Source organism: Branchiostoma floridae, chromosome 16 (genome assembly GCF_000003815.2).
Source record: "Branchiostoma floridae strain S238N-H82 chromosome 16, Bfl_VNyyK, whole genome shotgun sequence".
NCBI classification, from domain to species: Eukaryota; Metazoa; Chordata; class Leptocardii; order Amphioxiformes; family Branchiostomatidae; genus Branchiostoma; species Branchiostoma floridae.
In genome coordinates, this window is record NC_049994.1 from 5,681,266 (window position 1) to 5,709,201 (window position 27,936).

At 38.4% G+C, this 27,936-nt stretch overlaps 1 protein-coding gene across 2 annotated transcripts; it reads right to left on the reverse strand.

Moving 5' to 3' along the window:
- Positions 1 to 1,733: 1,733 nt before the first annotated feature.
- Positions 1,734 to 27,658, reverse strand: LOC118403322 (protein LMBR1L-like). Of its 2 annotated transcripts, XM_035802022.1 has the most exons (14): positions 27,348 to 27,658; positions 20,685 to 20,809; positions 19,671 to 19,810; positions 18,554 to 18,657; positions 17,864 to 17,990; positions 17,153 to 17,164; positions 16,448 to 16,516; positions 10,590 to 10,654; positions 8,192 to 8,264; positions 7,745 to 7,828; positions 6,943 to 7,097; positions 6,012 to 6,176; positions 5,376 to 5,442; positions 1,734 to 4,692 (listed from the first exon to the last, which is right to left on the reverse strand). In XM_035802022.1, the coding sequence occupies exons 1-14, from the start codon at positions 27,417 to 27,419 to the stop codon at positions 4,325 to 4,327; spliced, it is 1,626 nt and encodes a 541-aa protein (XP_035657915.1). In that variant the 5' UTR covers positions 27,420 to 27,658; the 3' UTR covers positions 1,734 to 4,324. The 2 variants fall into 2 exon arrangements, with proteins under 2 accessions (XP_035657915.1, XP_035657916.1); XM_035802023.1 differs by lacking the exon at positions 17,153 to 17,164 and having other exon boundaries at positions 27,348 to 27,657.
- Between the last annotated feature and the right edge of the window lie 278 nt (positions 27,659 to 27,936).

Consider the following 27,936-nt stretch of genomic DNA (forward strand, 5'->3'; position numbering starts at 1 on the left):
TACAGTACCAAACCCCTCGTGCCGGTTACCGATGGAAAATGCCAGGCGAATAATTTTTTAATATGACCTCTGTTTCTGCAAACGCTACTCAAATACCAAATATCATGAAGACCCATCAAAAGCCTGTTTTTGACCTACATACAGACCCACATCACAGCCACTCCAATAGTCTATATAGCATAACTAATAATAATAAAGACATAACCTTCTTTGCAAAGGTAAAAAGAATTCCAACTGCTCTACGCTTTGTACATTGTAGATGCACAGTTTTATTACAACACAAAAACAGCAACATGATTGTTGTAGACATCGCACAGAGTACACATAAAGTGACAATATTGACTTCTGCACAGTACACAGATGCTCCAGCACTTTCTCTGATGCAGAGAATTAGGACAAATTTCTTTACAGCAGTATAGTTCAGCATTGGCAGAGATTCATAAATTACTATTTGCTTCCAGATTGTTTCCCTTGAAGACAGCTGACATGTAGGACCATGTAGAAAAAATAGACAGGTGTTGTTGTGTTTACTTTAAGAAAAGACACCGCAGAATTACTTTAAATTCCATCAGAAAAGGACTATACTGAAAACCCCAACCACCCTTGTACAGAGGCATATGATGACTGCCATAGGCTTCTATGGAAAACCTCATATTTCTGTTGAGTATAAACAGATCTAGATCTATGACATTCAGTATTACAACAAGGTTTAATATGGATCACAACTAGGGCTGGGTACCGGTACAAAACCGGTTTTTCTCATCGGACCGGTCCAGAAAAACCGGACCTGAAAAAATTAGTTGGACCGGATGTTGGACCGATTGGAAAATTAACAGATTATTTTATCAGTCATTCACACGTTTTGGCGCTTACAGGTGGAAGAAAATAACAACAGTGAAGTAGAGTAGAGTTTGTAGTAATTTTGTTTTGTAGTTTCTACTAAGTTTTACAGCCAATCGCACAGGTGCAGTAAGCGTTGTAGGATTTTAAAACGCCAGCGTAAGTCTAATACTCCACCAAACAGATTTCTTTGTTGTAAAATGTACCATTGGTATGAGTCATACTGAATTAGGATTCAATTAGGTCCAGGTTCAGGTCCGGACCTGGACCTAATCCTCTGGACCTGAACCGGACCTGGACCTGAATTTTCTGTACCGGTACCCACCCCTAATCACAACTTTGCTTGGTGATTTTTGCAACCTTATAAATCTATTCAGATTTATGGCATATGTCATATGAACAGTTATGGCACACAAGTTGTCTGATGTAAAAAATGTAGCTCAGATTTGACCTGAGATAACATACCTCTGAAATATTGCAAGATGACGGTAGGAGCACAACTTTACCAACAACTATCTATTGGTAATGGCATTTTTTGTGACTCGAGTAATGCATGGTACACACCACCAAATGACTTGACCACACAGCAGTTAATGTTTGTATCATCAGCATGGTATAAGGTACAAAATAAATGATAATCTCAGCCTCCAGAATAGTACACAACTTGGAAAGCGGTTTATGACAAGACCATGTTCTTGTTCAATATTGGGCAACAGAAATTGTAACTTTGAAGATAAAATGGATTACCTATTTACATTCCAGTCAAAGATACATAAATATCTTCCATTATGAGATATGGAAATGGAGACTGAGTAGAAGTAACTGGGCATCCATTATATCCTACGTTGGTTGACTACAGCACAGGGCTCTAGCCAGCTCGAATTTTTTTTTTCCGTCAGCCAATTCCAATCGTCGTGAAACCGCAAAATTCATTTTCCCTATGACACTACAAAGTAGTAAATGTTGCCATTGCAGACCTTGACAAACAGTTAATTGACTAAAAAACGGACGCTGGCTAGAGCCCTGCTACTATATAGCATGGATGAATCACACTTCTAGCATCTCAGGGAAGAGACACAACCAGCCCCTAACAGCAAGAGATCTTGTAACAAAGGCTAAGAACATACAGGCACAAAGTGTTTGGCACAGTCATATTTGTATATCTTCCAAAGAAGAAATGTTACAACAGAGAACATAGAAATCGAGACTCCTTTAAATTTGCATATATCATAACTGCTACAAGACAAGGCCATTTTCTGTCATTTTCCTCAAAATCCAAGTGATTTGAATATATTTCTACAAGCCCTTCTAATAACATTCATTCCCACGCTAAGACTACGGTATGAATAGCCTTTGCACATCTGATAAATGGCGGTATATCCAAACAACTATCAGGACAAGTTAGCCTCTACCAGGCTCCGCAGATTGGAGGTCTAATAGTAAAAATTGGACAAATAGAGTCCAAAGTACGCTAGGGAGTCTGCCGGCCAGAGGAGTTATTTCCTCACCGCAATTTCTACTATTAGACCGCCAATCCACAGAGCCTGGTAGAGGCTAAAGATGAGTAACTATAAAGTTTAAGTTCTTTTTCTTCAACATAATAGAGCTTGTCAGTCTTTTAGCCTTCGCTCTCCAGCCTCAACACATAACAAATACAAATCTGGTGATCAAATGGATACCTTAGAGGGCTAAAGAACACATTCAAGCACACACAGAAAGAGAGACTGGGAATGTACAACACATCACATGGAATGTAAACATGTCTGTTTTGTCTTCAAAACACCACAAGACCTTTGAAATGATCAGCTAGTTCTGCATGTTGACACCAATTCGTTAGTTCTTCGAGTTTGTAAGAAAATTGATTTGATAAAAACAAAGCCTGTTGTGTCCTTATTGTAGCGATTGAGCCAAGAAAATAAATTCTTTTGGCTTAATCTTTGGCATGAGATTGTGTACTGTGTTAAGTCTTAAAATAGTTAAGATCCAAACCACTGGTAAATTTCCTTGTCAGTAATAAGATACAAAAAGTAAGTAAAGTTTAAAGTGTGTTGGTCTGTGCCCACTAACTGTATGAAATATTTGCAACCTGTTAAGAAACATGTAGACTAAGTTAGTGAAGCCCAGAGAAAATAAAGATTGTTGTGCAAAATAAAGAAGGCAACAAGTTGGATGAAGTATCTGTGCAACATGAGCATATGTCTGTAAAGTTAACGAAGACATGATTGGCGCAATGAGTTGTATTTGACAAAAACGTGTGATAAGATTAAAACACGTACATCTTGCAGTTATGAGCCTAGCCCATTATATTACACAACTCAAAGGGATATGTTAAAATAGGGTACGCAGTATTATTTAATAGAGGGTTACACATTTTATGCAAAAATAAACAATACACATTAAGCTGTACAAATTGAGGTGATTACAATGATTTGACTTATTTTTCACCATATTTGATCCTCACAAAAAATCAGTCTCATTCTTGTTCAGAATTATTTACATAAATACAATGGATTTACAAACTTAAGGTTCAGACAAAGCATTGTAATAAAAAAAAGCATCAAACTAAAAGTAGAATGTGAGAACTAGCTTTTTCTATAAATTATGACTGGCTCTCTGTGAAATATGTCAAATTAAACAGCCACCACATATCCTTTAGAGGTGGGTACATACAAATGTAACTTCATGGACATTATATGCCATAGTATGTTTGGAACAAGGCTGCATTAATTACAAAAGTGTATGTGTAAAACTGGACAAAATATGCAAAAGGATTTTCAAAGTCAACAAAAACACATTTGCTGTTTCGTTACCTTGTGGCTGTGATATATACTAGCGACATCCCATTGGGACTAAAGTAGCTGCAAAGGAAGCTCAAAGTAAAAAAAAAATGCCTCCGCCCCTAAGGCATTGCCAAAAATTAGGGCAACTGTACATTGCCAGCAATTGTGACAGAACTTTCCTCTTCATGAGGTTCTGTTTACATAATATTTTAATAAAAGCAGTAATTGTGCTTATATTGTATATTAACTGTGCATAAAACCTTAAAGCACACTGCATACATTTTCTTCCATGGTCATACTTATCACACATATCACTGTTGCAAATAGAGCAAGTTTTGATGCTCTATGTTGCATGGACTACTAGTCAGGACTCTTCCGTCTGACTATCTCCTTTCACTGGTGCAAGTTTTCTATGTCAAATCCTCCCTCGATAGTTGTGACATACTCACAGTCTTGTCTCTTTCAACCATATTTCCTCCCAGTGTACATTTTGTCCAAACTCTTTGCTTTCCCTTGTGCTGTTCCAACTCTCAGACAACATTGCATCTTCTCAATCCATTTTCACTGCTGTATCAGGATGTACACAAAATGCAGACATCTATTGCTGAAAAAAAAAGCTGAATTTCAAAGAAAGTACATGATGCCGTGTAATTTTGCCGCAACTGGAAATGTTAGAAGGTGTCTTGTATGCCTGAACAGAATGATCAGTCTGATTTGATAGAGTGTGCAGTCCCGTTAGACAAATTCTCATTGGTCGAGTTTGAACCAGTTGCCATGGCGGCTGCCGTGTCATTGGCTGGATTTGCACTTGCTGCCATGGTAGATGAAATTCCATTGGCTGTATGTGACACAGAGGAACTCATGGATTCTGTCCGTGACTGTCGTCTTCGTGTGACTGGGCTGTACATTCTCAGCCGCGCGTAAAGTTCTCTTCTGACAGACACCGTGAACTTCTTGACTAGACACAGTCCCGTTCCCACGGCGAATACGACATTGTACAACAGGACGATGTAGAAATTGCCGAGCCAGTTGAACCGACCAAAGTAGCCCAACAGGTCAAAGTGTGTGATACCTGCAAGAGTACAGGAAGGAGCAAAACAAGGTTGTTACATGTACTATACATTTGTTTTGAGGTCACTGTGGTTATGCTCTTAAAGGGATAAACTACTGTAAATACAGAAATGTTTGTGGTGGTTCTATGTTCGCGGTTTTCGCGGTGACCACTACACCGCAAACTTCAAACCACCGCAAACATTTTTCTATCATAGTATGAGACTGCAGTGTATGGTGCTACCACAAACTTAAAACCATCGCGAAACCATGAAAGTAAATCCCCACGAACTTAAATGCATTTACAGTACCTTTGAAGCCAATAGTGATTTTTGAGAGCTTGCAACAGTTTGGACTAATTATAAGCAATTAAACAAAACTTCTTTGGAGAAGCTAACAATGCATACATGATTGCAAGTTTTCATAATGATTCCTTTGTTTGCTTCAGAAAAGATGTTTTTCACAAGACTTGGTGTCTGATTCCGAACCAACTACTGCGATTTCAAAGGCAGAAATAACTTCATTACGTCAGTGGCGACAGGAATCAAGATCTTGAAGCATGATTGTTAGACTTATATGTTCAATAACATCAAAATGGTGACACTGTATATTTTGTACAACCGTCTATGTTCTATGTTGAATGTAATCAAAAACTGTTACGTATGTCATTGGTGTCAAAAGCAATTTAAGGACAGCACTACTCACCAATTGTTCTGGACAGTACAGGTAAGGCAGAACTCATTATCAACAGTACAAGGCAGTTTGCTATTACCTGTGGAAGACAAAATTAACACATTATACATATACAGTTGTATTGGGATTCCTAATCTCATGTTATCTTGACTGTAAGTTTGGACAAGGGGGAATACAGACTTAGCCACATGTGGGTCTATCTTTATGTCTACCGTGTCCCCCAAATGACCTGGAGGTCATGGGACTAGGTAAATAGGTAGGGTCTTTATATAGGCTTTTCATTGACGTCATGCTAATTATAATTCGAATCCGACAATGACCATGTTGGTGGGTAATTGAATTAAGCAGTAGCATCTTCCTGTAGTTTACACTTAGTCTAGTACGCTGTAATCTAACATGGCGTCAAATGAAAAACATTGCGTCTTGCAACACTGCCATCTAGCTTAACATGTCATTATTGCACCGAGAAAGAACTAGCAAAACATTAGCAGATAGGAAACTCTTGGTTGTGTAATCAAACAGCATCAAGGAAAAGAAAAAGTTACACTTTTCTTCTGTTGAGCTGTCTCTTTTGGCACCTATAGATATTATTAGTTGTAAGGTTTGTCATCAGATAGTACAGTAACTATAGGTTACACTACATCTTACCATAGTCATTGGTGTGTTTGCTTTAGTGGGTCTTATTCTGCTGAAGAGTGGCACACTGTAGAACCCCACCACAGAGGCCACCATTAAGTACAGGATGAGGATGATTTCCACCGAGGCTCCCAGGACTCCAAACATGGACAGGGAGGCCTGGCCCAACCCTATGTCCTGAAAACAGTCAACATGTAGGTTAAATCAGAACTGAAATAACAATACTTCGAGAGGATACGTCAATGAAGGTAAGAAACACTGGCAATAAGATACACAAAGTTTAACAAGTTACTCAAGTAACTAGAGTTTTGCAAACAGACGGTCAGACATTTATGATAGCATCTGCCATCTTTCATTTTGACGAAAGACAGCAAGTGCTATCTGAAATAGTATCTGACCATTTCAATACGTCTCCAGGCTTTGTATGTGGTTATATTGTATCTGTTTGACTTATATGCTATAGACTGTTAGCCTAGGTACCATCCGGATAGTAGTTCGGTCTGACGTTCATTATACACTATATACAGTTGCTTCTCGCTCCCACTTTTTTGCTATTCTGTCTGGAAACCTTGACGTCTCTAACGTCTGGAATCGTCCAAATTATGGACAAGGGCGCTGATTGGTCCCTACACATGAGCGAATCAAGGAATGGGTTCAAGCGCTAGTTCGAACAGGCATTCCAACACCCGAAACGCCCTCCATTTGCTTGGTGTTGGAACTCCTGTTTGAATGAACTCATACCTTAATTCACTCATTAACTGATGTCATCACCAAACGGTTTGAATATACAGTTCCCCAGAAAGGTAGCAGAAGCAAACACAGGAGCAAACTTCAACCCGGATGGTACCCAGGCTCAACTGTAAACACTTTTTAAAACTTCATCATATGTTGAACAATCTGTTATGAAGTGGAATTCGTTCTCAATACATGATTTCCCCCTAACCTGGACTCCCACAGGTAGAGCAGCCCCTCCAAACAGCAGCCCCAGAGTGTGGATGGACACAATAAACACTGCAATACCAGTCATGGCCAGTAGTAACAACATGACCAGGGGATAGCCCAGGTTCCTCTGCCATACTGATGCCTTCTGTCTTCTCTCTGTGCAGGGAGAAGGAAAACAAATGGTACAGTTTGTAGACAGGCCTTGGTGGGTATGACTACAATGTACAAATATTCAGTACCAAACATACTCTGAATTTTGATCTAAATTTTGCATGTGACTACATGACATGTAGTTACAACAGTAATCATCTGTCATCCACTGTCTGCAATATAGATACACTGAGAATTCATTCAAATTGGAGCACTTCAAAATTTAAACTCCAATTTAAACTCCAATAGCCAGGTGCTACACTTCAACAGAACAATTAAATAATGATAGACGATGGTTGTGATATTTGTGACCAGGGTTCTAGCCCTTTTGCTGCTGGGGACGGAAAAAGTTCGGGGCATTCCGTCTTCTGTGATGGACAAAAATCACCATTGAATCAAGCTGAGTCTACTCTCAATTTGCCCCTCAAAATAAAGGAAATAGCATTTCAGAGGGTCTAGTATCATCCCGCCTTTGACAGGATTTCCATTCCAAATCAAAGGGATGGAAAAAAATTTCAGGCTGGCTAGAACATTGTTTGTGACGATAAGATATGCCAGCTTACTACCACAGACTGAGATGCTGTACATTAGACTAGAGGCATAAAAATAATACACAAAGGTATACAGAAAGGTGAAGAGTAGAGCTGATGTACCCAGTTTCTTCCTCTCTGTCTGCACCTCCAGTAAGCGTTTCCTCAGGTCCTGCTTCACTGGCAGACTGATGGGGCTCAGCTTGTCTGCAGAGAACAAACACATCATGTTAACCATCCTTCAACCAAACGGGGGCCGATACAGGTTGCCAAGGCACCTTTGACACTTTTGTTCAATCACATGACTTAAACTTTGGGTCATTATAACTTGAGGAGGATCACAGAACTGATCAAAAGCATGTAAATGTTGCTAATTTGAAATATCTTTTAACTTCAAGTGGTCTTCGAGCCTCATTTAGTGATGACTTGTTATTATGGTAAATCTAAACAAAACATTAGAGATACTTTATGAAAAACTATAATGCTTGTAACATATTGTGAGTTTCACGAGAGGTGACTTATATAGCACTGTATGTTTACCCTATTATCTCTTCCTCTGCAACTTCTTACCTTTTAGTTTCCTTAGGAGATTGTCTTCCTCAAACTTTGCTGAGTAGATGTCTTCTTCTATGTTGGTCATGAACTAGAAGTGAAACATCACAAATTCTGGATTAATGTCAAAGCCAGAGATAATGATAGAACAGTTACAAAGGTGTAATAAATTGAAGTACTGGGCTGAAGTCCTGTTCAAGAATTTTACATTGATAGAATTGTTATAGTTAGAATAGTTTCAAATATATCTATAAGAGTTTAACAGACGTTAAACCGGAGAGTGATTGTGTGTGTGGGTGTTTACAGCTGGAGGAAACAAGCTTTCCAAACATGCCTTATATATATCATATTGATATGTACCAGTAGCATATTACAGATATGCTATATCAAATGCATGGTACATGTAAGTACACTGATAGTCATGTATGATAAACAATTCCACCTGTTAGAAAAAAAGCAAATTTATCATTATCTGATGTTATTTTAGAGTCATGATGTTATTTGAATATGCACATAGTGGATTAAATTGCTCTCTACGTTTGAGTTTGGTGGAATGTAAAAAAAGTTCTTTTCCCTTTTTCCTAGAATAAAGAAATCAGGATATTGAAAACATTGCTATTAACACAATTGTCTGTGAAAACATTCAAAACTTTTAAAGGCTTTAGACAGAACCAAGAAGTGTAACAGTTGTTTTTCATGATGGGATGAAGTTGCTTTGCTGAGGATGAAGTCTACAAGGGGTGATCACTAAGTTCTAGACCATATATATATAGTATTATGTAGAAATAATGTGCACAACTCACAGTTTTGGACATAGTTGTATGGTACATATACATGCATAAACAAAACTAGAATTATTGTGTTCATTACTTCACTCTTTTGAAAATCAATTTAGGTGAGAGAGAAGACAAACAAATGGCCATTAAATTGCAACCTGTGGTGTGTGGGTCAACTAGCTCTGATGAACATCCACTTCTTTTGAGTTGAAATACCGATGAATTCCTCACTGAATATATTTTCAAAATGTCTTTGTAGATTTTATGTCGTGAGGAAATTCTTATCACAGTTCACCGCTTGTTTTTCTTGCCACTAACAAACTGATGTGCAACATGATGTTGACTGGAAAATAATTACAATGCGCCACAAAATCAGCAAAAGATAACAGATGTTGTCTGCAACGTCTAACCATTCCAAAATCATATCCAGTTGGTTGAGCATCGATAAATCACTGCAATGATTTGAAATTTGGCGGATACTGATAGAAGGCTTAATATGATTATTTGAGTTGTGCACCTTTTTTTCGGATGAGGCCGAGAATTTATTGATCGCCCCTCATACCATTAGAATACACCTGTAGATCCCAAGGTACATGTAAACTCTGCACAAAAAAGTAATACAGTGTCAAAACATACATGTACATGTGGGATCTACATGACCATGAACATTAGCCTTGTTATTGATGGTGGCTTAGCTAGGCTACTAACAGTTCCTTTATTTCCCATCTTAAATGATAGCATGAGACCCTACACCTTGCCTGGGAATATTGACTGGTTTGTTTGGTTTAAGAACTTACGTCCAACCGGTTATTGAGGACGTCTAAGACCACCAGGTGTGGCGACCACTTGGTCACGTGATAATACAGACCTGGCTCCGAGGACTAGGTGGTGTACACAATGGTATACTGTATCATATGTGTAATACATGCACATGAAAGATATTGTACCTGATGTACAAATTATCCTTAATAACTGGATAAGATTCGCAGATCACTTCCAACGACACCCATTGCTCTTCTTCAATGTAACTAGAATGAACTGGCAGAACAAGCTTGAGTCTATACTAATATTTAGGATACAACTGGAAAAATGGAATTGTACCTGTTGAAGAACAATTTTTTTGTTGCAAAAATATCCTATTTACCAGTACCGACTCAACCTGCCAGTTTATTCTAGTTTGTTTGTTTGTTTATTTCAATTTCTGTTAGACTTTACAAAGAGTAGATTAGATATTAATGGTTTTAGCTTTTTTTGAAGCAAAATTAATTAATATTCAGTGAGATCAGCCAACAAAACTCACTGAAATTGCATTTCCTCAATGATTCTACCAACGGAAAACAACAAAATCATTGGAAATGTTGGCAAAATCTATATTTGTTTTCATTTATAAAAATTATATCAACTGTTAAAGATATTCAGCTTTGATACATGAAATACATATCAAGAACAGTAGACATATATTTGACTGTCGGTCACACTTTCTAACTAATGTGCACAAATCAGGTCAGTTGATGCATAGTCAATCAGACCTTGAAAATTGCAGGAATAATGTTGAATCTTTCCAATATGCATATGATATTATAACCATAAGTGGCCTTCCATACAAATCAACATAAGAAAGGTTTGCTAAAGGTTCTTACCCTCGGCTTGACCAGTAGCTGCCCAACTACGGTAAAGAGTCTGGCAAAACCAAGGGGAGTGCAAACTGCAGAAAAAAAATATGTATGAGGCATATACAGTACCAGCATGGTAAAAAGTAACGTAATTACGAAAATTCGAAAACGTAAACACGGCGTAATTACGATCGTGTACACGGTTACGGTGAACACCAGATTACGGTGCCGCTAGCTCATTAACGCTAATGAGGTCGATAATGAGCAGCGTGTCCTCGCCGTAAGAACTGATTAGCGCCTTGATTTTACGACAGCGTGAATAGTAAAAATGCTGTAAAATCAACCTAAGGCAGCCTTCCGCTGGTGCAGTCTTTCGGGTTGCTAGCGGGCTTGGGGCGTTCTCATTTGTATAAAATTCTTATTTTGGGGGGTAGAAAAGGCAATCTGCAACACAACTTTTATACTCTGAAGTGAAAACACAGGTTGGATTTATTCGATTGTGCAATCCATCCGAAGTTTTCTGCATTCAAAGCCACGCACTTTATAGGTCGTTGACCCCGAAAGACGCAGCCTGCGTGGATAGGTCGTTGACCCCCAAATACACAAGGTGCGTGGATATTTGCGCGGCGCCTCTAGGAGGGAGCAGTATTAAACTTTATACTTGCTCTTCTGAATAGCTTGAGACAAAAAGAGGTGGGGAATAATCACAGTGCAATCGCCATTTTGATCGATTCATGCAAGTTCATTGTACGGATCAAGACAAGCCGGTTTGACAAAACATATCATATTCTATAGCAGATAAATAACACATTTACCGAGATCGAGATCTATTCTTGTCTTTGACTTTGTCTTGCACTTGTCGACAAAGACTGAAATTTTTGTTTTGTCTTCAACAATCCCTTGTAATCAGCTGCGAAAACTCGCACGCTGACGGGAAACACGCCCGTGTCGTTTTCCGAGAGCAGAAGCAGTCCTGGGTTACTTTCACATTTACTAACTTAAACAAGCCACAACACTAAATAGGCATCACAATTTTTTTATGTTGGAAATAGATTTGACAAAAATTGACCAAAAGTGGACATTCAATGTTTCGGCACACCCGTGTCGGCCAACTGAACGCGAGGTAAAAAAAGTTGACTTACACCGAGCGCCGGCCTTACGTCTAAACAAACACGCATGTTCCTTAGCAACACAGCTTTTCTGTACAACTCTTCAAATTGCAATTGATATAGCCAAAGATTTGATTAAAATTTGAGCGTTGTAACAAATAATAGCCAGAAATCGGAGAATCGTCTGGGATCTGGATAAAACTAAACTAGAGATTATGATATGAGATTTGATGCATCCAGCGCGAAACAGCAGCTCCGAGATGGCCACTACAAGTCAAATATACACTTTCCCACGGTGTGTCGTCTTGATTACATTGAAAGCAGATCGCGGCCTTTTGAAGATCGTGCTGCCCGCGCCGGACAATCTGAAACTTTGCCGATCGCAAATTCAATCATTTTTGACAGCCAATCAGCGAAGAGGAAAACTGATAGCAAAAATAAGTTGACACTTGTCGCGTATAAAGTAAAACGAGGTTCTGTCGCTGGCGTTTGAAGAACCCTGAAATATGGCTCACAAAAGACGTGTTGTTTGTGTATAAAAAATAAATGAGAGACTTTCAGTTTCAAACCTAAAATCGATAAAACGGATAATAAAAAACGATTTATTTATTTCAGTAACCAGAACCTGGCACAAAAGATTAAATCCTTGCATTTGTAAATGTACATTTTTGTATAAGTCCAAATTTGATTTCTTTTACAGTTTTTAGTTTCTCCAGAAATGTCAGACAGCTAGTGCTGTCAATATTGATTGATTTTGTCGCCGGCGCCCGGCACATATGATACTAGATCAAAGGACCGCCGCCCCGTACAACTTGGATGTAGGGAACTTCTGACGTTCTGTACTGGGATTCCCACGATTTAGGGGACGTTCTAATAGTAGCAGATGGGGACAATTATATCAAGAAATGTCAAATTAACTTTTTTTTTAAAAGATATGTAATTTGGCCAGCTTCCTTTGAATATGTAGGAACATTTAACAACCGTTATGGAATATTTAAGTTGGCCTTTTGTTTATTTCAATGAACTTTAGAATCACCCCATGTGTGACGTTTCCCCCTATTATAATAGACTGGTCCAATACTAGTTACCGGCTACGCTCACTTATCGGAGGTTTTGCAGCCGGACGACGCAAGTTTTCGGTGCTAAATTTGGTGTGGCATTGTGATGAAAGTCTTGGTCGGGTATTTTGAGACGTTTTTTATTTTTATTTTTATTTTAGAGAGACGGAAACACCATCACAAAAGATGGAGTTTTGTAAATCGAGGCGTAAATTTTCATTCAAACTGTACCTGACTCAAGTATGACCAAGGACTTTGGCACAAAGCAATATCACCGACTCAAGGATGGGGGACGGAGTGATCATGATGCAATATTCCCACTACAAATAGATCGCTACGTGCGAAGTTCTCAAGGAGTATTAAATAGATCTGTGGACTATTTCAGGCATGTATGGTTCGCATTAATGGACTATTTGTACGTATAAATTGACTACATATAATGCTTGTAATATGAATATATATAGGATAATGTGTCTGGTCATAAGCTACTATTTCTAGATAAATTGACCATTAATTAGACGGCATTAGCTACTTTTCTAGGTTACGAATTTAGGTTTTCGTCGGCCGCCCTTGTCCTTGAAACACTGCTGCTCGTCGAGGGTGCAACTCGGCATTAAGACCTACCTGTTCTCTTGGGTCGGAACATCGCCATCGGACGTTCCTGGTCGTCGGGCAGTCGACCTACCTGTTCCTGGCGGAGCTCTTGGGACGGAACATCGCTGACGGCGGCTCCTGGTCGCCGGACAGTCGACCGACGAAATCAATACAGGGCATACTTTTATCCTTATGTGTTTTTAATGTTGTTGTTAATCGTATTTTGTCTGTGTATCTGTTCAAAGTTTTGTTGACGTAACTAACATTATATGTACTTCTACTATGTAGTTATACATCCGTCGCTACTTTTCTAAGCTAGGATAAATTAAAGGGATTGGGTTTCCATCCGTTGGCTTCCTCGGCCCACTGCTGATCGTCGAGGGTGCAGCTCCGCCAACAAGACCTACCTGTTCCTGGCGGAGATCTTGAGACGGAACATCGCTGACGGCGGCTCCTGGTCGTCAGACAGTCGACCAACGAAATCAATACATACTTTTCAGTAACATAGCATACTTTCATCCTTATGCGTTTTTAATGTTGTTGTTAATCGTATTTTGTCTGTTCAATGTTGTGTTAGCGTAACTAACCGTACATTTTCAAAGTTGTGAAGTCGTAACTAACATTACACTTACTTTTACTATGTATTAAGACTTACGTTAGCTAGCTACATTTCTAAGCCGGAATAAAAGGATGCGGGTTTCCATCCGTTGGCTTCCTTGGCACACTGCTGATCGTCGAGGGTGCAGCTCCGCCAACGAGACCTACCTGTTCCTGAATGAGCTCTTGGGACGGAACATCGCTGACGGCAGTGGGCAATTATACTCCTCTGTCGGCTAAACTCCTTCCCCAGCTTTATGTTACTGTTTTATGCCACGGAGGAATCTGCTTGGAGATTACGCTGACGGCTGCTCCTGGTCGTCGGATAGTCGACGCAAACTTACTGCGGGGAATACATTCAGCCTTGCAGCTATCCTAGATTCTTATGTCCTGGTTTAACAACTGACACCAATATGATTGCAATAACTGTCACGAGCGCTTAATTTTGAAATATTGATATAAGCAGTAAGGATAGCAGGAAGGAGTACATCGTACATATATTTAAGAAATTATTTTTTTCCGATTCATGCTGCAAGAACTGTTTTTTTTGGGGGGGGGGGATATGAATGAGCCCTTGAACGAAAACGAAATATACAATCTACCGCTTGTAAAAAAAAAAGATCGCCGTCAACAGTGGTGACGATCTATTCCCATTTTAAACTTCGTTTATTGATTTTATTATCTGAAACTACACTGTAATTGCGAACTTCCCAGAATTTCCGGTGAAACTTTTAAAGCTCTTTTTGAGAACACTGAAGACCCCGGGCCCATTCTCTGGACTCCTATATACATATACACTACGTCACAACATGTAACGTTTAAAACCTGGAAGGTAAGTGTATATCAGATTTTCCATCATCATTCTGCTGCTACCCGATCGACCATCATCTATTCCATATGTTGGAAATATGTTAGGTAAATCGCTATTTATAAAATGTGCTAATGTATATGAAGAAGTTTCGTGCCTTTGTCATCACGATACATGTCGTTCCAAAATATTCAAAATATTTACGTCGGTACTTAATATCGCTATCAAGTAGAATAAACCAAAAAAAAACACGGCGGAAAAACAAGCTCTGTGTTTATTGTTGTAACAATGAATGAATGAAGACCTTTATTGCGCATTTTTGCCATAGCGGGCTGTTAGACTTAAAGTGCAGTTCCGATCTTTGAGAATTGAATATGCCGACAAACTCAAAGAAGCCGCGCCTCGGCCGCATGTGTCAATCAAATTTAGCGTCGCGGTGGGAGGGCACGGGTCAGACCCATTTTTTCTACAATTCTACCGTCCGGTATCTTATAACATCTACTAAACACGCAAAAACATCTATTAGTTTCGATTTCAACAATGGAGGCCTCATATTTCCACTCAAAACCCCAAAGTTTGCCAACATTTTCCACTTTGTAAACGCCACACAAAACTGTATACACGGCTGTGACGCCGTAATTACGGTGTGTACACGCCGACTGTGTGACATACCGAGGAGAAAAGTGTCTCACTATGGCATTTTTGGACGTTTATATTTAATAGGAAGCGAGGACGTAGTAGTTATAAAATAATTGCACCATTCCAGATATGCATTTGTCGAACCTTAAAGATATTCCTATCAAAATTCGAAGGTGGTTTTCCGAGCGCGCGCTGGTGTATGTTCCCGATCGCTGATCATGCCCGGCGGCAATATCAAACCCGCCGGTGAAAACCGGTTGAGTTATATTTTCGGCAAACAGGGGCATTTTTATTGTGAAGTTGTATCTGGTTCCGTATAATATTTGAACACACGTATTTATGCTTCGAGAAATACTTTCAATTCATACAAGAGAACATGGTTATGAGGATTGTTCTGCTATGCAGTCTACATTTTGTTCGGAAAATCACAAAAGATCGGCTCGCGATTTACTAAGTACTTAAAAAACAGTCTAGTTATGTTACGCATGCGGCGGTACCCCGCCCTCCGGGTCAGGCGCCGCTAAATTTTTGCCGCAAATCATGCTGTTTGATTAATAATTAATGACGTTCTCATGAATATTCCGTGTACACGGTGTTCAAAACATGAATATTCTGAATATTACCGACCGGTTTCCACGTGATACCGCCCCGTAAATACGGCCGTAATTACGATCGTATTTACGGCGTGTTCACGATTACGCACACCGTAATTTACGGTAAAGTTTACCGTGCTGGTACTGTACTAGTAGTAAAACTGCCATAATAGTACTCTATGTAATGTATAACTACATAAACTTTCAAAACAAAAGTGTAGAGTGCAAACTAGACAAAAAATCAGGCATTCTCTCTTTGGGCAGACTGCTTATGTTTAAATACTAAAACATTTGATTCTTTGAATACTGATAAGCTGCCTGTGACTCTAATACTTATAGAACATGTTATAAAGTCAAAACCATAAAATACATCAAAATGGTCAGAAGAGCAGCACTATCAATTTGTTATATTTGCCTTCTTTTCAACTTTCTCAAGACTTAGGCTGTCAGGTAAATATGGTACCCATGGAAATGAAGGTGCACTGACCTAGCAGCAGCAGAACACCCAGTAATGATATGCAGGAATACAGATATGGCAGGTAGAAGTTCCAGAAATCTGGAGAAAAAAAATGAGAATCAATGGATTAGATCCTCTGACATCTGATAGATTTAAATTGCAAGTGCTGCATATAATTCTAACACCAATCTCTGTATAATTTTTGCATCTTGTTACTTTACACAACTTATTCCAGAATATACTCACTGATAACTGAAAACTGTAAATGGTACATGAATAAAAAACAGAATATATACAGTATTACATAAAGCACTTTTACGTACAAGTGCTTATGCAGTTCTCTGAGGGCATCAGCATTTATTAATATTATGTACATTTTATTAAAAAGAATAACTCAATTTTGATCTTGATGATCATACGGTGATATTAGCTGCTTTCCCAAACAATGTTTGAGCTATTACATCGATATTTTTCTTTCCACAACACTAACACTGTAAAGCTTCCTTCACTTTTGATGGTCCTTTATAGATCCCTAGTTTGCAAAAAAAAAAAACTATGGTCAACATTTAGTAAGCCATTCTGCTATAAAATATAGTGCAGAGAATAAACCAACTGTCTACAGTCTACCCTAAAATCATATATGTATACTATTGACAAATAAAATTTGGCATTTGCTATAAAGCAGAGCACTAGGTAGACTGTTAGTTGCCAGCAGATGTGACACAACAATCCTACCTGTGGCAAAAACTGGAGTTCCCAGATAGGGTAAGAGAGAACACAAAAACATCATATTAATTGGCAACAAATTCTACATTTTGGAAATAGAACTCCTGGCAGTAATTCGGCCAATGTTTTTAAACTGTTATTTTCTACTGTTTTCTACCTTTACCGTAAAGTTTACGCCACTAATATCTAAATACTAGGAGACAAAGTGCCAACGCTAAACCCAGAGACTCAGCTGGCAAGCCACATCTATACAATGCTATCATGTCTGACCCTCGCGTGACGGATCAACGGATCAACAGACAATGAACCGGATAGTGAGTGTGTGAGCGAGATAGTTCACAAATTATGTTGTCAAGGAAAAAGTGTGTGACTTTTATGTGCAAGAAAACTATACTCTGAGACCACAATACTGAGCCAATAGAGATATCAGTCTACAGTACAAATAATTTCTTATCATATTTTGACATGTGTACTCATGCTTGTAATATTCTTTTTGCTTGAAGTCACAGTGCTATAATAGTACATCATAGAAGACTTGTTTTGTATCTGCTTAGAATTTGTTTTGTTATTCTGGTAAGCAATCCATGTGCCTCTACACATTCAAGAACAGGTCAGAAAGTGGTCAAAGGAGAAGACTTCTTAGTTGACTTATTTGTGAGAAGTAAAAAAAAGGGTACCCTTACTGGTAAAATATCCTTAACAGCCATCGAACCAACTTACTGAGTAGCGACTCCCTGCTAGCGGTGTCTTGGTCCAGTAGTGCAGAGGCCACCCACACCAGTCCTACCACCAACACTCCCAACAGAAACAGTACCACAAATGTCTCATACACACGTGCCATGATACCCTACAGAAAACATATGAAGCATACAATGTACGTCAAATTCAAAAACATGTAGACTTACTGCAACTTATGATCCATTGCTCACAGTCACCTGGCTATCTACATTAACATGACATCACAGAAGCAGTGGGTTGTTCATTCCTTGACAAAGACTGGAGCAAAAATTTGGGTAAGTCCAATTTTTGTGTTGGATATTACAGTTCAACTTTTTCATCAGTCATTTCGTTAGCACACCATATCATGTTTTGATTGTTGCATACTATCTATAGAAACACTAGAGGAGGTCTGCATGGTAACAACACTTTATGGTAAATTCAGGAGGGTCAGCAATGCTTCACAGGGAATTGAATGTTCTGCTGAAAAAGAGATAACTATTCCATTGTATTCATGAGATTCAAATTGTATTAAAGGGCAAAACATGGCTGAAAAAAACAACAACACACCAGTGACTTTAGACTGAGTTTGTCAAGAATGATTACAAACAATGCTTTGATATCGTTAGGCTGGATGGTCAACATTTTGCACCTACAGTACTGAGTACTATTCACAGAGCTGTACAATCCTACCTTCTTGGACCCCATGAAGCCTTCTGACTCAGTGAAGAAGTATGCAAATGGCATCAAGATGAACAGGGACAGGTTGGAGAACAGGAATACATGATTCCACAGACCTGGGGAAAGAACACACAAACATTTACTGAATTAATAACACAGCATGCATGTTTGTAGTGTTGAATCAAAGTTAATATTAGTGTTATCCCATCTGACCACATGTTCCTAAGGCTGAAGCCTACTATGGAATATCAACCATAGACTTAATCATAATTGTCTTCTTTGCAGATTTTGTCACAACAAGGGGTTCATCACTTAGTGTATGGTGTATACTACAAAAGTCTCTATAGAACAGTTGTATGTAGTTGGCATTAGAAAACGTAATAGTATCAGAAACATTCATTGCCTCCGATTACAAAAGGTAGTATTGTTTTTTTAAGTCTTTTAATCAATGTCTGTGAACAATTTCATCAGGTTGGTAAGTCACTGGACATCAAGATTCTTTGTACAGAACCAAGTACAATGCAGTTTATTCAAGACCGATATTTCAGTGTCTGTCACAATTCTCAGGACAATACTGACTTGTTCTGTTATGCACTACAAGCAGGTGATGTATATGATATTTCTTAGAATAAGATGAAAACTAGCTCTGTGTAACACAAACTCCGCTGTCCAGGGCTGTAACTGGCCCCTCCCCTCTAGGGGGCCCGGCTGATGTTTGACGGGCTGCTATAAGCGAGATTTAATCAGGCTAGATGAAAACAATTTTTTTCTAGTAACTACAGATAATAAGTAGATGTGTGGACGTATATTTGTAGCTTTGATCCTAATGCACATAAAACACATAGTTTCATTGCCAAAGTGCAATGTATCAAAGTGCAATATTTCATCATAGAAAAAAATAAAATTTGGGACAATAAAACTCGATGATGTTCTCCGTATAGTCCAAAAAATCAAATTTAGAATTCTTTTGTGTCCAGCTATATCAGTATTTCTTGACTCAAATGCCAACTTAGCCAGGGAGGAGACCTTAACAGACGTGGTCCAAAATGAGTTTTTTTTACCCCTCTTCCAGCTACTTAACCCTGCAGTGTAATGAATAGAGGTTACGTTCTGACTGTGTGCAACTGACCATGGATGAGAGAGCTGTTGAGCCACTTCATGTACCAGCTCTTGGGGTAGATGAGTAAGATCTCATTACTGATGATGGAGATGGGGAGGAGCAGCACTGCAGCCGCTGATACGGCAAGGGTAAAGGTACAGATCCACAACCTGTCAATATAAACATGTAAACATAAACATGTAAAAATAAACAAGTACACATTCAAGCAGAACTGCAGCCGCCGACACAGCAAGGGTGAAGGTACAGATCCCCAACCTGTCAACATAAACATGTAAACATTAACAAGTACACATACATGTATCACAGTAGATTTGGAGAGGGAACCCAGAGCTACAGATTTGGAATTAGTTTGCAGGTGATAGCACAGATTTGCAACATAAACAAGTAAACATCATACACTATATACAGTTGCTTCTCTGCTATTCTGTCTGTTTCAGGCACTCGTTCAAACAGGCAGTGTTTCTTTTTAACAAACTGCTCACCCATGCTTTCAGTATCCCGGCACATGTCAACAATCGCCGGTGATTTGTTTTAGCTTGTTTTTCTTGGAAATTTTCATTTTCAATAGATATGGGACATAAATCCCATACCAGGAGATAAACAAATCCACATACTTTATTTTCATGGAATATTGCTAAAGCAAACCTGTCATTTTTGCTGTGTTGCCGGATTTTGAAAGAAGGTTCCCGTGGCGTGGTGCGACCATGTGCTTGGCCCGCTTATGGCGGTAGGACAATTTATTTTCGCAAACATACTTAAGTTATTTTCTGGCCTGATGGCTGCGATTAATAAAGTTACATAGGCATCTAGCGTTGTTTTTAGATGATACTAGTTTACAATAAGAAAGAGAAGATGGTTAGAAAAAAAAACGGTTCTCAACGTTCCGGTTTTAACCAGACTTGAACCTAAAGTTATAGCAATTCCCGTTCAGCAAACCGGTACACACCACTATATCAACGTGTCATTGATTATTGGTTGCCACAGTCATAGCGCAAGAATAGATGGCATAAATTCTGTACTTACGATATTCTGTAGACCCAGGCATCGTCATCGGCCTGATAGAAGTCGTCTCTCTCTGAGCGCTTCCTGAACTTGGTGGTCACGATAAAGGAGATGCCATATAAGGCCATGAACAGCAGCAGGGAGATCTGGGAACAAGAAGGAAGAGTAACATTAGTACCCTGGGTAAAAGAGCAAAGGATGGATTTGAACTGATTTTAGGTTCCAGTTTGGAGTTTTTTTTAGGATTTGGGGCCGATTTGACTGTCTGAGAAAAGCACTAGCAGTTCTCAAAACATCGTTTTTCGGATAATTCAATGTTTCCGATAGAAAAGGGGACTCATTTGACATTTTCATTTGACATTTTCTGTAGAAATGTTATTTTTGGTAAAAACCATAAAAAATATAAGCTTTTCATCCAAAAATTGCTAATTTGAGGCCATTTTTTACAGGCCGCTACATGGAAAAAAATGAATTTTCCTGGGATAATGACTGATATGGCAAGGAAGGTCAAGACTTCTTCTGTATATCTTCTGTAAAAAGGAAAAAAAGTTATCCAATACGTTTTCCGCGAGCTCCGATGGCGCTAAAACACCCAAAACGCACGATCTGGGTAATCAGGCGACGAAACGCTTTACCGCTATCGCGCGCACTAATACCAGGCAGTGTTCGCTGAACGATCAAATCTCCGACACCATAAAACGCTACGAACAACAAGCATTTGGAGAAGTATAAAAGATTATAGACTTCTAAAGCGATAGCTGAAAAATCTAGAACCAAATCTATGGAGACAACCTCTGATTTGCGTCTTATTCTTAGGGACTATTTAGATATCTGGACACTTGAAATTCCGAACCGGAACCTTTACTGATTTCTGGCTAAAATTGTAGACACCGATTGTAGATGCACCACTGAAGGTCAGTCTTCTTTATACAAGTACAAGGTCGAAGTTAGTGTGTGTGAATGACATGTATCGATATACTATGGTTTTCAGTTGGTTAAGGGCATTACAACTATCACAATAAGATCAGTTTATCATGCACAAATTGCTTGTTACATGAATTGTATGTGTACTGAGTCAAGCTACTCTCCAAGCAGAGGTTCAGTTTTTTTTTTGTACCATAACTTTCGTGGTTGTCCATCGTGTCCGATGCTGACTTTCAGTCGAATAACAAAACCGCACAAAAAAGGAAGTCTGAAATAACGTGTAAAAATACTTGGAGAGTAACTTAAAGTCAAGCCACTTCTGTTGCTAACTGACATCATAAGATAACAGCTATATTTTTCTAAGGCACAGCTGCCAAACCTTAATTAAAGTAAACAGTGAAAAGCAAACAAACTCCTCCCATAACTTTCACTATGTTGATCCTAACAAAAGCCATGAGTCTTGAGAGCAAACATTACAGACCAAACATAATTGATCAATGCTAAATCTCCACCCACATGAGATCATGGTCCAGTTTTTAATATGCTGACTAAAAGTTTGGTGTTGCCTGAATCAACAATTACCTCATTCAGCAAATAGTTGTAAAATAGGTTAGTAGGTCGACTAGGGCATTGCTGGCATACAGTACAACAGCATTATCTAACAATTACATGATGACCTTCTTCCTATGACTAGTATATCATCTTACGTGGTTGTCCTTTACTTTACCTCTCTACAGTACATTTTAGATAACCAGACTTCTGAATCATAGAAATTACTTTTGACAATCATTTGAAATTGGTTAAACATTAGCTATTTATTGATTGAATGTTTTACAGCCCTAGAGTGACATTTATACCATTCCATCACTGCTTAAATTAAAACAACCTACCATTGAAATATCACACATAATTTTAGCTGAATATGATAACAAATACAACCATCCATACTAAGTAAAATGCACTGATTTATCACACATAATCTTATGATAACAAAATGAAACCATCCATACTAAGTAAAATGTACTGATTTAAACTAGTAGTCATACACTCAGTTGTTAAAGAGTTTAACTATATACATATATGGCAGTGACTGTTGGCATGCTGCTTTGTACGTGAGTGGAAGCCAATGATGGTAGAGGTTTGAATTTGACAGTTTCTTTTCCCAAAACTCAAGGAATTTAAGATTTTCTCTTCTTAAAGCCTCTTCTCAGAGTCTGTCATTTCACCATACAAGACTGATATTATGAGAATAAGAGGTAATGGCCCGTATATACTGATAATACAGTGTAGCACATTTACACTACAGAGAGAATCCTTTACCCTTTAATGAAATTTCCCGAACAAGGTACAATATCAAGGACTTCATTGTTGGTTCTAAGGACCAAAAGATTGAAATGACTTCATTTAGCTTGGTGACATCTAATGATATATACCATAATGTACACAATGCATTTTCCAATTCTTAAGACTGTGAATGCCACAGTTCATTCTAACAATAGTTCCAGGTAAGTAAACATGCCGGCCAGACTGAATACAAACACATGACAACAGTGGTGTTTGGGTTGTTGTGATTTCTGTACTGCTAGACAATGGGCCAAGTCAGCAAAAACACCTGGTCACACCCTGAGGCCTTTTGTTACAATTATGTACACAAGTCAGACCTTGGAGTTAGTGTATAGGAACTCATATTTGCCTAGTTAAGGGGAACGGTGGAACCATAGTCAACAGCAATGATCTTTTTAATTACATGCATTAGCAGTCAATGCCGACCAGGAAAAGTGAGTGAACGATTCTGTTCAAAATGACAATACGTAATACTTCTTCAAAGCATTTTCATCTCTTGCCAAAATTCTTTTAGCAAACTTCTGAATAATGTAGAAAAACATTACAAATCTTTTCCTAATTACTCCAATAGAGGATTAAATAATCGATTGATGTGCAGTCAGGGCATCTTATCTGAGATTACCTTAATTGATCACCTGAGCTTTATAAATTTTTTATTTGGAGTACACTCAAGGCATAACATCAATAGCACCACTTACTTCACTACATTTTGATAAATACTCTAGAGGATGGGTGGTCTATATTAGACTATGATACAAAAATGCTTTCATTCAGAAATGGAGTTCAACATGTGCAAACCACAGGTCAAAGTACTGTTCACTCAGACAAATAACAATCATTGTCTGAGACTGGTTCAACAGCATATCATATACTCAGTCCGGTCATGGATCTCAAGCAAGATTCACTCATTTTGATACTTTAAAAGAGATCATTCTTGAGATACATTGTTGAATGCAATATACAATATGTAGCTGCATACACAATTTCTGGTTATGAGAAATCAAGATTTTGTATACAATGTACTTTTTATGTAGGTGTCAAATTGTGTGAAGATGGTTTTGACCCAACACTAACGTATGCATGAACTGACAACTGCCAAGTCAAGTGGAAAACCACAACAGCCTACAAAACCCAGTGATTATCCCAACAATCACCTGTACATCCACTACAATAATTGTCATTACAATAACGACAGGGATAATAAGGATGAACATTAAAGGATCCTGGCTTTGGGTGGCCTGTTGGATTCAACTTAGGCCTGATTTACACAAGATTTAAAAATGACCTGTCCTAAAAATGTCCTACGACGTTCGCCCTGAGGCCCCACACAGCGGCGCCACAGTGCATCGTTTTCGTCTTTACACGGGAAAAAAAGGCGTCCTTGCACACGCGCCACGCGTCAAACGTCGTAGGATAATTCTAGGACAATTTTTTTGCCTCTGTAAACCAGCCCTACAGTAGCCTGGTTATATATAGCATAGACTGCATGTATAAACAAACAGGTATTCTACAAAAAACAGGTTCCCAGAAGAATCCGGGTCAAAACTGACAGCAAATACAGCTCCAGGTTTTGAGCCATTTTCTGCAGCATACCAGACATCAATCTCTGGTCAGGTGGTCATCCAGGTCATTCCCAAGATAGTTTTCAAAACTTTTAAGTTAAGGTTACTCTTTAAAGGACATTTTTGTTCCTTTACTGCCCAAAAGATTAATTCATATACATGTAATTGTGATGCTTGATCATATTCATATGGATTTTTTTTCTTGCTGCAAATACAGCTCCAGGTTTTGACCCATTTTCTGGAGCATACCAGAAATCCTTGTCTGGTCAGGTTGTCATCCAGGTCATTCCCTAGATAGTTTTCAAAAATTAACTTAAGGTTACTCATGAAGTATATTTTTGTCTATTTACTGCCCAAAAATTAATTCATATAATTAAGATGCTTGATCATACTAGTATTCGTATGGATTTTTTTCTTGCAATCATTTCAGCTTTTTTTCCTAAAAGGTCAACAAAGTAGGCAGGACATTTGATTTATGATAGCAGAAGAGAATACTAATTGCTATAAAAAGATAACATGAAGTCAACTAGCAGCTGTGACCATCTGGGAATTGTAACTTTATCTTGAAATGGCCAGTTCCAGTGTGTTCATCAAGATAAGAAAATCTCAGATTAAATTGAAAGAGCAAACCAATGCATTAAAAAAGTACACCTCAGAATGTCAAAAGATTTTTAAAAGTCTGTTCTATGTGGACAGGTGGTCACTATAGACAACTTCCTTGATAAATTAATTGTGTCAATGGGGAAAATTATCTAATGGCCAAAAAAAGCAGTCTCATTGGCCAAGTCTGACAAAAAATGGTCCCTATACACAGACTGTTGATATTTCCTGGCTACATGAAATGGGTTAAGTACTGTGTGAAATTCAATCTACACATGACTCTATATAGCTATAACATCTTTTATGCAGTCAATCATGTAATAAATATATGCTTTTCAAATCAATTGAGGACATGCGTCAACATTTCCGGACCACAAAACCTGACCCTCAGCAGATCATCGGTCACAAATTATGCTGCCTATTTGATTTATCATATCACTGATCATGCATAATTCACAATTGAGAACACAGCAATTACATTTGGATGAAACACAGCACATACTAGTATTTCCCCTGTGGTAATTTTCACATTACTACAACTCAAGGACACAGCTGCAGTAAGGGAATGGTCTGATTGAAAAATCAATGTGGTCTGGCTGGGAATGGTTAGGAGGGGACCTTGTGACGTACACATGAGCATTGGACTTCCAGAAAGGAATCAGTAGTGAAGTCACATGTGACCCTCATGTTTGAGTTAGAATAAATTACGAATACATGTACTTTTGTTCACCCAAAATTTATTACAGCTATGCACCTATGGATACACCAGTGTATCTAAATCTTTATAATGATATATGTATAGAGAGTTATGTACGTACTATTACAACCCCGTATCCACTATACACCAATATTCTTAACCAGGAATGATGAGGAAAACATTATTATTGCTTGCTTCAAATTTTGAAGCTGGCAACAGACAAATGACTTAAGACCTAGATACAATTCTAATTTGCAATTTTTCAAAGCACTGTTCTTACATGATATGTTTTTGCTGACACCTTACTTAATTCTACTTAGTAATGTTGTGTACCCATTTTTTGTGCACTTAACTTTTCAGGCTTAGGTGCCCCAAATTGTACTTTGAGGCATGACTTCTGCTATTATAAGGCAGTCCCCAATTCTCTTGACATACATTTAACACATGAAAAAGGGTATTACGGTGAGTAGGTGTGGAATTACATGCTGAATTCTGGTATTGGTCCAACAATTGTATAGATGAATCTTCAGGCTCTATCTCTTTTACACTGCCATTCAAAAACTATACATGAATACAATGCAGTTCCTTTTTTTTAGAATTCAATCACAATCACGACAATGCAAAAGGGTTTACAACTGGGTCCCAAAGGAATATTACATGCAAAACACTGGGACTACATGGTAAAAGGATTGGGAAAAAAACTTCTGATAATTCAATTAAGGTTACATAAACCAACATAAACATCAACAAGATGATGGTGGCCTGATCTTTAACTCTTAGAAACACGAAGAAGGTCAAATGTGGATTCCAAATTGTTTTTCTTCGCAGGGTTTAATCCATTTCCCCCTGAAATCATAACATTGGAGTAAACCTTGAAACCAGAAAGGAAAACAGAACTGTATCATGTACAGAAAAACAAGCTGGCAGGTGGCATTGAACTGACTGGGCAATGTGTACTTTAAAATGTAACATGTACGTAACACTGCGTAATGTAAAGATAGTGTTTACGTGACACTGACGACCACCAGTTTTGTTTTCTTTTTGGCCGTGTTATCTCTCTTCAATCACTTACTATACCTTCAGCTAGCTGCTACTTAAGAAATTCCCCTTATATATAACCGAAAATCTTGGGGTCGATTAAGACTAAGGGCTTTAAAAATCGTGGCTCAAATCCTAATGCACAGTTCTGAAAATGTCCGATGAAACTATCGGACTTAAGACATGAAGTTCTAGCAGCAAACGTTGCAGTCTTTTGTTTCAAAGGTCCCAGGATGTTATGAGTTTGTTTATGTACACAGATAATAAGAGATAATTGTTTGGAATGGCTGAAAGATTTTTTAAATTTGTGCAAAAATGCAACGAGGCAAGTTATGTCAGGAGCCTGGCCATTGAATGCCCCTAGGGTGGTCACGGTGCATAGTTTATGTAAACAAAATCCGCAGACATTCTAATTTCTAGATCTCTTCCCCCCGACAAGTCACAGCTATACTTTTCATGATTAATCTTAATGTAATATCTACTATATTTTGAATGAAAAATGGTGAAAATCTGACTTACAACATATTCCCTGACGGCGTTGTGAAAGACTTGTTCTTGCGGGTTCCAAACGTCGTCTGCTTCGTCGGCCATTTCGGGTCGACGATAAAAGAAAACTGGTCAAAGTCTCACACACAACCTTACACAGATAATCGTCCGTTCTAGTTCCTAAGCTCCATGGCGCAGCGTGCGGGTTTGTAGCATGGCTAAGAAGCTGGGAAGTTCCTGAAGTGAAACAGAAAACAGACGACTTCTTCCCGGGCACGTTCAACTGTCACCCTTCGTACACTGCTTGTTTTTCTTCCCACCACCGCATCAAGCCGATAAAACTCAGAATGCTCGGCTACTAGAATGATACATAATCAAATATCAAAGAAGTTTCACACAATTTGTACAAACTTTTATTTTCAATAGAATATTTAATTGTTGATGCAATTTCATATCTAACTTAGACTAATACGTGAAGTAATTTGAATATATTCTGTTGCGTGTAAGTGCAATTTTGACCTGTAACATTTAGGTGTTCACAACATCTGTCTTAATGCCTGACCTTTTTCGTCAATACTTCATTCGAGTTTGGCATCATATCATCAAATGATCATGACTATTA